Source organism: Chamaea fasciata, unplaced genomic scaffold (assembly GCF_029207755.1).
Source record: "Chamaea fasciata isolate MVZ Bird 193981 ecotype frontalis unplaced genomic scaffold, bChaFas1.0.hap1 SCAF_1, whole genome shotgun sequence".
NCBI lineage: Eukaryota > Metazoa > Chordata > Aves > Passeriformes > Sylviidae > Chamaea > Chamaea fasciata.
The window spans coordinates 126224766-126238522 of NW_027094086.1; the positions used below are offsets into that span (position 1 = coordinate 126224766).

General features: G+C 36.6%; 1 protein-coding gene across 1 annotated transcript in view; it reads left to right on the top strand.

The window, feature by feature from the left end:
- The window catches only part of THSD7A (thrombospondin type 1 domain containing 7A), a 278494-nt gene that overhangs the window by 226024 nt on the left and 38713 nt on the right, over window positions 1-13757 (top strand). The window contains exons 14-15 of the mRNA XM_066196734.1: window positions 6789-6983; window positions 9348-9611. Coding sequence (XP_066052831.1) covers window positions 6789-6983; window positions 9348-9611 — 459 coding nt within the window. The remainder of the gene's footprint in view (window positions 1-6788; window positions 6984-9347; window positions 9612-13757) is intronic.

Below are 13757 nucleotides of genomic sequence, written 5' to 3' on the forward strand. Positions count from 1 at the left end.
TTGTGATTCATTGTTAAAGACAGCTTTGTTTCTATCTGTCTTGTATAATGAAGGCTTTGTTACAAATCATGTCAAGTTAAATAAATGTCGCAACATTGTAACTTGGGTCAATGCAGAGAAAAAAGAATAAAAGGGCTTGGTGGTTTCTGGGTTTTGTTTTAAAAAAAGATTTTCTTTAAAAGTATTTTTTAAAAAATATTTGTTAGTTATTCATGTACATCATGGGCAAGTATTTATATCTTATCGTAAGCACAGTGAAATAGCATTTAATACTGAGCAGGAAATTCATTGCTGTAGTCATGAACTTTATTTAAAAAAGGCTGGTGGTCATGACAATTGTATTGAATTCCTATGATGAATGAAAACCTGAATTTGTACCACTGATAAAATGCTTTTTAACTGTGGGTAAGCAGGCCAGGAATGTATTACAGAACTGAAACAATTTAAGACTTCTGTCTTTTGTTTAAAACCCTCAAGAGGAGATGATATGTGTGCATCAACAAGGAGTTTGAAACTTCCTTTTGACCCTACCTAACGAGAAAAGGAAATACAGAGAAAAGCCATATTTGACTGCAACAACAATTATGTTTATTTTCATAAGCTGTTTCTCAACTAACAAAATTATTTGATCAGATGTATTGATGACTGTCCTGACATCCAGGAGAGAGAGGCACAATAGTGGCAAATACAAAATACCCCCTCCCTCCTCCCAAGAAAACAAAAATAAGACAACAGCCACCAGCCAAAAACCAAGTGAGAAAAATGCTTAGTTAACCCAAGATACTAAGTTTGAAATTGTGAACAACTTACGCATGTACGTGTTACATTATGCTCATATCTTAAATCAGTCACTCAGCTTCAGTGACTTGGGAAGAAACCTAGAAATACAGCTCAAATCCCTTTTGAATTGTACAGGAAAACCTAAGAAAGTTAATAAAAATTGTTTTGCCAGTAGCTTCTGCTGCATCCCAATGGTATTGAAGAGGGCATGTAGCAGCTGAGAAGCTCGAGTGCCCAAACTGCAATAACCAAATCACATCATGATGTGTATGGATGGCTGCACATGGTAAGGGCCATGCCAGTAACCGAAAAGACATTTGCAGAAGGATGCACAGCCTGCAGTCCTTGCCACCATGAATCTTCCTCAGAGAATCTTTCTCAGAGATTTTTAGGAGGATGGGCTGAAAATTCCAAAATACATCAGCATATTCTGTAATAGAAAGAGGAATGTTATTTGCAAATTTAAACAGAAGTTAAAGTAACCTGTTTGTCAGAGAAAATACCTGAACAGCTGTGCTTGATGTCACTGGGAGTTGGCCTTTATTAAAGACCTTACCTTGAGCTCTCACTATTCTTCATTCACAGGGTGTATGTAGTTATTTGAAAGACAGAGGAATGGGAAGAAGTTTCCCAGGATGGTAATGGGCACACAGAGAGGCCTTGCAGGCTTGTTAGAGCCATGGGGAGGCTTGAAGGCAGAACCAGAGGTCAAAAGCTCTTTTCTCACTCCACAGCTAAACAGAGACAGCAGCCTCCCTCTCCAGGCATTGTTTGTGGAGGCAGGGGACTTTGCTGTTGTGGTTGCTTTATTCCTTTACTGAAAGCACAGGGAAGAAGTCAAAATCATGGAGTGCTGCTCTTCATGGAGCTCTAAACTGCTATTTTGATGTCATTGAGACTTAACAGATGAGAGTGCTCTATTGCCTGGTTTGTATTTTAGTCACTGCGAAGTGCAGTGATCAACTTCAGGAGTCATAAGTAAGAATTTGTACAACTTCTCAAAAGCAGTGTTTACATGAGAAGGTAATTTTTTATTTAAAAAAAAAAAAAAAAAAAAAAAAAAAAAAAAAAAAAAAAAAAAGACACAGTCTCCAGGGAACTTTATTTGGCAGAAATGCATTGTTATTGTCTTTGGAACATAAAGAGCACTTAGTCTTGTATTTTCACAATATTGAGAGCATATGCTCTTTCTTAAGATACTTTGTGGTAGGAATATTTTGTCACACTGTGTCTAGTCTGCTGTGTCCCCAAAAAGAAAGAAATAAACATAGATGAAATCGTAGCTTTGACAACATGGATAGAAGGCATAAGAAAAGTTAGTGTGCTGAAATAATTCTTGTCTTCTAGAATTGAAAAAGAATATTTTTGTTATTAAAAATACTCAGCAATAGAAAAAAATCATGTCACAAGCAAAAGAAAGGACAATAGAGAACCTTCCTTTATAAAGAAATTTTTAGGTATAGGAGTCACTGAATCTCACACCTCAGTGAAATGTCAGTGAAGTATGCTAATGATGGTAGCACTTGAAAGGTTTTTTTATAAACTCCCACATGACATGACTTGCTAAAGTACAGTCTCAGTGTTTCATTATGCCAGCAAGAAATATATTAACCTGTAGTGTCCTGTGGGGACTTGGTGGAAACAATGCTATTCGATAAAGTTTTAATTACATCAAAGTCCCTTGTCTATAAAATTTCAACTGCTATTTATTTCACACCTTTCTTATGGGAGCTAATGGTTGTTAAATACCAGAACAGTTTTATAAGTGAATGTCTTCCGTGTTAAATTTGATTTTTCTGTTAGCTGTACTCTTGTTTTGTGTTTCACTTAATAATTACTCTGCTTAATTCAGCAATGGATGAACCATTCTCTTTCCACCTACTGCTAATGTCTGTAATAAATATAATGTTGTGGTATAAGCTAAATTATTAGCCTGGTACAGTATAGCTTTATGATAGTTGAAGACACTTCTCTGTATAGTGAGTAAATCATTGATCTCAGCAACCTCTACTTAAACAACCATAGAGGCCAAAGAGGCAGGGGATGAGTTTGCCCAGAGTAGCTTGTGAGTGGAAAAAGTAACTCCTCTAACAGTAAGAGCATTTCAGATGTCAAGACAGTTAGCTGGCTAAAAGAGTGTATGAATGGAATGTATACTGTTGTCAAAATCCCTGCTTCATAATGGAAAAATACCCACTTTTCAGCCATCATAAGGAGTATAAACCTTTCACATTGATATCTGGAAAATAACAATAGGAAAATGGAATATAGAGAGAATCGTCCCAGTCTTGTCAACTTGAAGTAGCGTGAGTAGTTACAGACAGGCACTGTGAAAATTAAGATTTGGAAATTGAATTAGTATTCCAAGCTGTCCTCTAATTTGTGTTGTTATTAAGGTGAAATATGTAGGTCTTGAGAATGAAGAGTTTTCCTGCTCTGATTGCTACAGTACAACTGACAGTTAATCTGGAAAAGAAACAGAGTGTTAAACCTCAGGGGAGCTTTTCACCTGAGTCTGCTTGATGTAAATTAAATACATTAATATAAGTCTGAAAAAATTTATGACATAAAGGATATCTGCTCATGGAGTAATGTTTTATAACAAGGAAAGATGAGGGAATGAATATTGGTTTTAGAAAAAGTCAATTTAGCTAGAAAGAAAGAATGTTCTTTGGTGGGCAATATTTGTTGTCCTATCCAAGGGCTACTGGGGAGGCATTATGTAAAATGAGTATTAAACTTTTGAAAAAAACTTATGATATTGTCTAATTAGTTTGCTGTCTTTTAGCCCTTGGCTAGGCACAGTTTTTACTGCTAAAAATGGGGCTGTGTATCTCCCTGAGAATGCAGTGAAGATAATGCAATTAGTTTTGCTGATGTGTGCATATAGTAAGGCCAAACTCAAGACAGAGGATTTAGGTTTGACCTCCGTGAATTTCCACATGGTAAAATTAGTCTGAACTATGTTTTTACCTTAGAAGTATTGATGTGCACTATTAGCATCTCACAAGAATCCAAAGCTATAGCCTAGGCTTCTACTGGAAAATAGCAGTTTGACTTGTGTTTTTCCAAAATATTTGTGTAATCTTAGAAATCTGATAGTATGGATTTTCAGTTTTTAGATACTTGATTTTTCTCTCTGAATCACTGTAATTATATCTGAAAAGAAATATTTCCTCATGTAAACTACACTAATAGTAATAGGATTTGACAGAATAATTGTATTAGACAGTGTGCAGCTGGTCAGTCCCTCAATAAGCACAACTTAATGCAGTACTGAGCCTATTACAAACAGTGCGGGTAGCCCTAGTCCAAAGGGCAGTCAAGGATCAGGGAAGTTGTTCGCTCAGTATCTCAGGAAAAACACACACCCCTCCCTTTCAGTGTTTCACGGTAGACATGTGGCACAAACAATTCCCTTGGGACCTTTGGATATGTTGTAGTAGGCACATGGACTTGAAACGGAACACATGGGTCATCAAGTTCAGCTTCCTAAGTCATCATGAGACAGAAATTTAGTTTAGAACTGTCAGACTAAAAAGCTTTTTTAGGAAATCATAGGTCACTGGATCATTACAATTCCCTTAAAACAATCTAAAAAAAATATTTCTCGTTTCCTTTTTTCCTCCAGGAGGAAATAATTATAGAATCATGGAATATCCTGAGTTGGAAGTGACCTGCAAATATCATCAAAGTCAACACCTGGCCCTGCACAGAACAGACCCAAGAGTCACACCGTGTGCCTGAGAGTGTTGTCTCAATGCTTTTTGAGCTCTGTCAGGCTTGGTGCTGTAACCACTTCCCTGGGAAGCCTGTTCCAGTTCCTAACTGAGTGAAGAACCCTTCCTAATATCGAGATTAATGCCCCATGCCACAGCCTCAGGCCATTCCCTCACATCCTTCCAGTGGTCAACAGAGAGAAGAGATAGGCACCTGCCCCTCTTCTTGCCCACTTATAGGCAATTTTCTCTTTTATTTTGAAGTGTTGCATTCATGCTCCCCTTTTCTCCAAAAGTTGAACTTGGGTTTTTTTTCAATTTGTGCTAATAAAATGATTTTTGTCAGCACGTTTGAAGAGCTATGCTTAAATTATGGAGTGTAATATAAAAAGCTATATTCCTATGAATACAGAATATTTGGATGCAATGCTACTGCAACAATAGGTGACCCAAATTATTTTGCAGTTGAGCTACCACATCTACTGTGTGCTGTCAGATGCCAAGAAGCATAAATATAATTCTATTGTGTGAACAAACAACTAGAAGTTTCTTATCTTGTTACTGTATAATAAGTCTTATGATGTTTTGGGGAAGGAACTAAAGTTAGATTTGCTGATCTTTGAATAGATAAGCAACCATGCTTAAAAAAAAAACCCAAGAACAACTTGAGAAACAATTATAGAGCATTGTTGACTTTCATGAAGGGGTAGTCAGAAAGCTTGCTGGTGATACAAAACTGGGATGAGTGGTTGATACCCCTGAGGGCTGTGTAGCCCTTCAGAAGGATCTGGACAATTAGGAGAGATGGGTAGAGAAGAACCATCTGATAATCAGCAAGAGCCAGTGCAGTGTCCTGCACTTGGGGAGGAGTAACCCCATGCACCAGGACTGACCTCATGGAGAGCATCTCTGTGGAGAAGGGCCTTGGGTCCTACTGGGCAATGAGCTTTCCATGAACCAGTGATGTCCTTTGTGGCCTAAAATACCAGTGGTGTCCTGGGGTGCATTGGGAAGAGCATTGCTGGCAGGTTGAGGGAGATGATCCTGCCCCTCCTCTCATCCCTGGTGAGGCTGCACCTGCCATCCAGTTCTGGGCTCCTCAGTACAAGAGAGATATGGAACTGCTGAAGCAGATCCAGCTGAGGGTGACAATGATGATTAAGGGACTGGAGCATCTCTCTTGTGAGGAAAGACTGAGAGAGCTGGGTCTGTTCACCCTTGAGAAGACTGAGAGGGGATCATATCAATGTCTATAAGTATTTGAAGGGAGGATGTCAAGATGATGGAGCCAGGCTCTTCTTGGTGGTTCCAAGTATTAGGAGAAGAGGCAACAGACAGAAACTGAAGCACGGAAAGTTCCACCTGAATATGAGGAAGAGCTTCTTTACTGTTTCACTGAGCACTGGAACAGGTTGCCCAGAGAAGTTGTGGAGCCTCCTTTCCTGGAGGTATTCAAGAGCCTTCTGGACACAATTTTGTGCCCTAGGCGACTCTGCCTCAGCAGGAACCTCCAATGGTCTCTTAACATTAACCATTCTGTGATTGTTAAAGACTGTATTAATGAAACAACTGCCCTCCCTATTATTTGTAAATCCTTATGTTCCAACTCCTTACTTTTGTGTGACCTCATGTTTCGTTAAGGAACTTGTTTTTCTTCTTAAGGAAGAAGCTTTTATTCAGGACATGGCTATCATGTTCTATAAAATTGTACCCCTAATGGCTGATAATCCTTCCCTAGGAAACATGCTGTATTCTTCAAACCTTTTTCAAGACCAAAAATTGCTGAAGAAAGTCAGACAGCAATACTGTTGTAAAGGGTTAGGTGGTATCCAGAACTCAAATCTCCTTCTAAATTTTAAGCCTATCGATTCTTTCTAAAATGCAATTTGCTGGTAAAACTTTATAACTTGTACAATTAAGTTACTTAAGATGATACTGCAATTTTATTTTTATGTCTGAGATTGTAAATAGTGTTAGTGATATCAAGGGAAATGATAATATGTAAAGTAGTATAACAGGTGTGGATAACATGATGCAACCTTTATAATATTTACAGTTGCCTGTAATTCTTTTTTCCTGATAAGTCCTGATAAATTATTTTAAACAAAATCTTAAGTGAGAAATGTCAAATGTATTCATTCAAGGTAAAACTGGCAGCAAATATTAAGTCATTGTAAACGTATTCTGAGCTTTCAGTGTTATTTTCTGATAGAATACTGTAGATATAATTGAATAGAGACATTCATATAAAATAATGGTGAATTAGACTCCATCTCTTTTTGCTTCCAGCAATTACTTGTCGCAGACAAGATGGAGGACAAGCTGACATCAGTGAGTGCCTTAAATACTCTGGCCCATTACCACCCTTAACACAGATGTGCCAGATTCCCTGCCAAGATGACTGTCAGTTTACGAACTGGTCAAAATTTTCTCCCTGTAATGGAGACTGTGGAGGAGTCAGGACAAGAAAACGCACTCTTGTTGGTAAGAGTAACAAGCAAAATAATGCTGCTTTTATTAATTATTGATAATGTTTTGTTTAAAATCTGAGGCCTTCAGAGGTTCCCTTATGACAAGTGTTTGTCATAGTGGCAGAAAGCAGATCCAGTGTCATGCTCTATATACTGCTGGTGAAACAATACCCAGGAGTAGAAACTTGTGCCGTATGTTAGAGACTCCTGATATGGGTAAGTAGCTAGAGAGAAGATGGGAGAACACAGAACAGAGTTTTTTGTTTCTAAATACAGTGCTCATAGTGGGGGAGGGGGGGGTGTGGGTGTTAGTTGGCTTTTTCTATGTGGATTGGGGTTTTTTTTGACAGATAAGTCAGCAGTCGTCTCACGTTAACAGGATCAGATGTTAACCCACTTGCCTTCCTCTTCCCACACCTGATCTCGGCTAAAGTAGGCTTCCTTCTCTCATGGCATTTTTTGGTGCATTTAGAATCACTATGGCAGCTGAGTGGTTTTCAGCATTTTGCTATAGATCACCATTTTCAGCCTTAATCTTTGGCTTGCCTCTTTTGAACTTAGCTGCAGACCTGAATGTCAGATTTATGATTAAGCCGTTCCTTTCTCTGGCTGAATATTTGCTCTCCCAGTTCTTTCTTTCGCCATTTTTCATTGTCTACATCCAGCACCACAGACAACATAAGGCAATACACTGCTGAATTTTTTGCATTATTTCTTGAGACAAGTAATAATGCTCTTATTTTGTGTCCCAAGAAGCCTCTTTAGGTTTTACTTAGCAGAAAAAAAAAGATTTACCAGTGATGCCCTTGCCCCAGATTTGTCCTAATTCTACGTAATGGACACTGTTCCACTTTGAAACTTTTTTTTCTTCAACTTCTTTTTAATCTGTTGTTTTTTGGTTTTTTTTACATTATTTTTTCTTCTGCATAAAGTGAAAAAAACCCCATGCCCTTCTTCTAAATTATAGTTGAAACCTCAAGAGTGAGGCTTGGCCTCTGTCACAGCACTCTTTGCCAATTAGTCTGTATTGTTTGTAGTGGAGGAAAGCTAGCTAAGGGGGGTGCCCATTAGCAGGCTTAGAAAGAATGCGATAGGATCCAAACCCTATCCCTGTCTCCATCCCATTGTAAATCAGAAGACCAATGGACAATGAATAATTCATGATTTTCAAGAAGCCTCACTGTGACTGTCTAATAATTCGGTAAGCTTTATGTCAGGTTTGCTTCCACAAGGGAAAAATGAGCAAAACTGATTAACAGTATTTTTCTTTATTTTAAAAACAGAATAAGAAAGTATATATTCTCCTGCCACATTATTAACACTTTGTGATACTTCCTGTCCTCATTTAAGTTACCCCTTCAAACTTGCAAACTCTGTGATATGTGCTATGGTGTATTCTCTGTGGCAATGTGTTACCCAGCCTAATTCGTTTGACTTGGAATGAATTCATAATTATCCCTGGTAAATACTTCCAGAGGATAAGCATGGATTTAGTTAGAAGTTGTCTTGTCAAAAGAAGGATAAACTTTTCTCCAAGTACCCATTCTCTATTCTAAATGAAGACAGTAGCAAAGACAAGAACTAAGGATGCTGGAAAGTTATGTCCAGTGCCTTGTTTTGAATAGCAAGGAAAATGTGACAGAATATTAATTTACAGTAATATCTAAGTAACAACTACTTAGATACTACTTAGTAACAATCACTACTTTTGCAATACTACTGTATTAATTTATATGAACTCTCTGGTATGGAAAGGAAAACTTAGTAAAGTTTACCAAAGAGAAGATTGAAATATATTTAATGGAAAGGGGAAATTGAATGGATGCCTATGCTCCAGCTCAGGAAAGAAAACAAGAACAGAACTGAATGGAAACAAATTCAGAGAAGGAGCTTATTCTGTTAGAGGGGAAGAACGGTAATTATGAACAAATGTACGATAACAGGTGATTAAAGTATTTTGACATTTTGAAAGAAGGTACTAGTGTAGCAAAGATGCATGTTACTTCTATCTTGATTCTTCTTTCAACTTGAAAAAGCTTGATCCAGAAAGAAATCTTGTGGTTGAACTGCACACTGGTGATGAAATAGGAGGAAAAGAGTGTATTTGTTTAATTACTAACTTTTTCAAACTTTACTCCTGAAACATTTTAATCCAGATTAAATATAAACTACATCTTCTTTTAAAAAAAGGAATTGCCTTTGTGCAAATTGTAGGTATCCACTACTTTAGAAATTCAAGTCAATAACCTAATTCAATGAAGATTAATGTAACGTGTATATGTAGTTGCAAGCTGTTGTTACAGAAGTCTAAATGAAATTTTTAGGAGATAAGCTGTAAACTGATACAAACTTGCTAATAACTATTTCTTCTTTCTAGGAAAAAGTAAGAAAAAGGACAAATGTAGAAATTCTCAGTTGTATCCTCTGATTGAGAATCAGTTTTGCCCGTGTGACAAGTACAGTGCTCAGCCTGTGGGAAATTGGTCAGACTGTATTTTACCAGAGGGTAAGATGGAAGTTTTGCTGGGAATGAAGGTACAAGGAGATGTTAAGGAATGTGGACAAGGCTATCGTTACCAGGCCATGGCATGCTATGACCAAAACAATCGACTTGTGGAAACGTCACGATGCAACAGTCATGGTATTTACAGACCTATTTTCTTTCATCTGTTTACTTATGTGCTTTATTTAAATTTAACATAATTTATGTATAAGTAGAATTAGCAGATTAATATTTATTGGTTAGGCTGCCTTTTATCCCAAGATACCTTCAGGCCCAGCACATTTTTGCTGACTTTTAAAGTAGTAAAATTAAATAAAATTGTGATAAGCTACTAAGTATTTCAATTGAAAAAATAAAAAAACTTTGTTATTCTTCCTGATAACTGTGCCTAGTAATTTGAGAATAAAGCCATTTAGAAGAGACAATTTCACAAAAAATAAACAAACACAGGACTATTTTGGAAAAGCTGAAATTATTTCCACAGATAACTTTGAAGTCCTTAAATAGCCTTATCTCTATCATTTGCTCTTCAGCACCTTAACTAGTAGGCATGCATTGACCTGAGTTCCACAGCACACAGCACTTTTTCTCTGTGTAAATCTATCATGTGTAAAACCATCTAGGATGGTTAAAGACTTTATGTTCTTTGTATTTGCATTGCTCCAGGAAGGAACAGTATTCCTTCCTAAAGGGGATGCATCTGTAGCATTAGGATCAAAATTGGCAGTTTCTGGTTTTCAGTGAGCCAGAAATGTGCTAATTGACATCAGTGGAGTTTTTGTGTTCATTTTTTTCTTGCTTGCAGTGCAAACTTGCATCTGAGCAATTGGTATAAAAAGCTGGATGTTAGTGCCAATAAAAGGTCAATCTAAGTTTAATTCACGTATGCATTCTACTCTCTAATGTTAAATTAAGATAACAAAAATTCATTTTTACTTGGATATATTTAAAACAGCTAATCAAAGAAATTGAATTAAATAAGGCAATTTTAATTTACACTATTAATTCCAGTTTAGAGATATGATAAACTAGAAATTCAATGTATCAAGTCAGGGCGTTAGCATATACTGTGTTAGAAATTCATGATTTTTGAGCATTAAGTTCAGAGACCTTTGAAAAGTGGAAAATTGTAAAAACACTTCAGTATGTAGGAAGCTAGGGGAATTGATGGCCCACTGCCAATCAGTTTTCAATGACTTCAAGAATGGGCACTGCCAGCTTTTGTGTCAAAAAAAAAAAAAAGGGAAGGAACTGTTTGTCCAAGAACATGTTGTTGGTGTTGTATGTGGTAGTTAACATGCTGCTGCTAGGAACAACTTGTTGTGTAGTACAAGTATGGATGTAGCTGCTTTCAAGCCCTGGTAGTGCATTTTGAGGTGCAATTCCATTGTAAGAATCAAAGAAATAGAAGAGGAATAAAAAAGTATTAAAAAAGTATATTCCAAATCATCATTGTTTACCCTGACATAACTCTCCCTTCATTATAGTAATTTCTGATCCAGTAGATTTTGTCAGTGAATGTGGCCAACATCCAAAGTGACCCTAATGAATAATAATCCAGTGGAAAAGCTGCTAACACTACGTTACTGTTATTCCTGCTGTAGCTAGGGCTACTGTTTACATGCTATTAGCAGTCACTGACATCATTTCAAAAACACAATATAGCATTGCTTTATTGTGCCCTCTTTCTCAAGTTCCATCCCTTTTTTTCTCATGGGAGACTTGAAGTCTCTTTTAGCTTTGTAAAGTGGAAGTGTTTTCTTGTCATTAGTGCATTTACTGTAGGTTGGGATGACTGAACCCTTTGTTTTCAGGTGTTGTTTTCTTTTGAATTCTTTCTTTCTAGCTCAGTTCACTAAGGTGTCTGGTTCCTTGATATTCCACTACACCACCCCCCACCTCACACCCCTCCTGCCTGTGTTTTCTCATCAGTTCCATCTGAGAGGAAGAGTACACCTTAACTTGGTCCATGGTGTAATGTACGAGCAGATGAAGCTTGGAATTCGTATTGAACTAATCCTGTATTCCTTCTACTTTCTTAAAATTGTTTGGCAGGAATTTCATGTATACAGGGAATTAAGCATCTAACATGATTTTGATGATAAAGGGTTAAACTGATGCTGGTGAATATGTCACCAAAATTATGGTCTCCTTTCCAGTAGATCCTCTGTTATTGATAGGTATTGTACACACACATAGTATAGGCTTACATAAAGCTTACATAATTTATTGTCTGCCTTCAGCATTTTTCCAGGTTCCAGCATACTTTTGCAAATACAAGGGAGCTAGAGCAAATTATACAGATTTTTCAATCTAATTTCAGTATATGTTTACTGCCTTTTCTGAATAACTATTTTTTATTCATGGATTGCTTTCTGATGATTTGTTTTATTTTTCTGAACATGTGCAAACTTCTGCTTTGCCAGTTATATCTTATTTTATATCTCCCTAGCATTTATTTATGATGCTTTTCTTTTTCTCATGCCCTTGTTGCATGACAGTTCTTCAGTTTGGCATCTTCTCTAGATATCAGTGTGCTCTTTCTTTTGTTTTTGGTTTTTTTTTTTTTTGGTTTTTTTTTTTGTTGTTTTTTTTTTTTTTTGGTTGGTTGGTTGGTTTTTTGTTTATTTGTTTGGGGATTTTTTCATTTTTTTAGGTTTCTTTGTTGTTGTTGCTTGTTTTTGATTTATTTTATTTTCTTTAAGAACAAACATAAAAACTATATTATGTCAAATCAACAGGGGACTTCTGTAGTATCACAATAGTACCCCACCTGCTAGAAAATAAAAGTGGCTTGTAGCTTCCCATCAATCTACATTTGGTTTTTCAAGCAGAACTTGACAGGACACATGATTCAAGCCTGCTTGGGTTATTTTTGTAAATTTTAACAAAATTTAGTGCTTATCTCTCTACAGCAATGATTTTTCTCAGGATTTTTCACCAGTTTTATAACCGATCCAAAGTGTCGTCAGGTTTTTCTGCTATATCTGTTTCACTCTTAGTTCCTGTGGGTCTCTTATTTCTTTTCCAAGTTAATATGTAATTGCAGTTTTTATAGGATATGATTTGGTTAATTAGCTTGCAGTAAGAGAGAAAACAAGACCAACATTTAAGGGAAAACATTTCCTGTCTGGTATCCAACTTGAACTTTTGTTGTCTTCTGACACTTATGAAATCCTGAAATGGGAAATGGAGATCATTGAACTTCTTCAGCTGTGACAACAACCTCTAAATCTGACAAGAGGGACAAACTGCACCCACACTGATGTTATTAATATATAATGAGATATGTTTTGTGATATATTCAAATGACACAAGAAACTCAAATTGTGAGACTCTCAAATGTTTTATGTCAATATTGCCATGTAAATTTATAAGGCCATGAACAGGTCGGTATTGGAAGTCACACTGTGGAAGGAATAAGAAGACAGACCTGTTCTGCTGTGCCAAAAAATTCATAAGCTGTTTGTTTTGCAAAATGTTGCTTGCTTTTCATCACAATTCATTTGATTTATTCAGAAAAGAAAAGGTAAACAGAAGCAAAAGAATAAATACTTTAGGGTTCTTTTTTCCTGCTTTGCACATCTCGTGTTCAAAAGATTTAAGAGTTGACTAACTGTTTCACAGAAACCAAGGAGCTAAAGGGTAGATGTGACACAAGGACCACATTAAATTAGTATACCCCTCTGAGGATTCTTGTGATGATTTTTGAAATTCTGGGTGCAGTTATAAAGTCCCAAATGCAAACAAGTTTCTCAAAAAGACAGGAGTGACTGTAAAAGAAAATTAAAGTCAAAATATAGTTAAATAACTCTATTATTACTGCTAGGTTAGAACTCTGGGAAGAAGAGGGCAGAAGTCCTTCTACAGTGGGTCGTTAGCTTTCTGTTGCTTAACAGGTGCTTCAAAAAAATCCCAAACAAACAATTGAAAATAAACCAAAATTTCAGCTGCAGAGAGACAAGGTGGTTTGCTTTTTCCTTACTTCCTTTTTTATTTGTGTTATATATGCCAAATATTTTGACTTCATTTTCAAAATATTTAGTTTCACATTTGAGTTAAATTTATTTGTAAGAAAGTTTACACTATTCAGCGGCCATTTGAAATACTCTACTACTGGTATTTTTCATCTGTTCCAGTTCTGCAGAGTGTGGGCAGGAGCTGATAGCTTCCAGGCATCAGCAGATGTGGTAACATCAGCTGAAAGTGGTAACTGAGCTGTTGTTTACCTGTTTCCCTTGGTGGAAGACACATTAATTGCTCTTCCTCTGCTTCCTGCTTTTC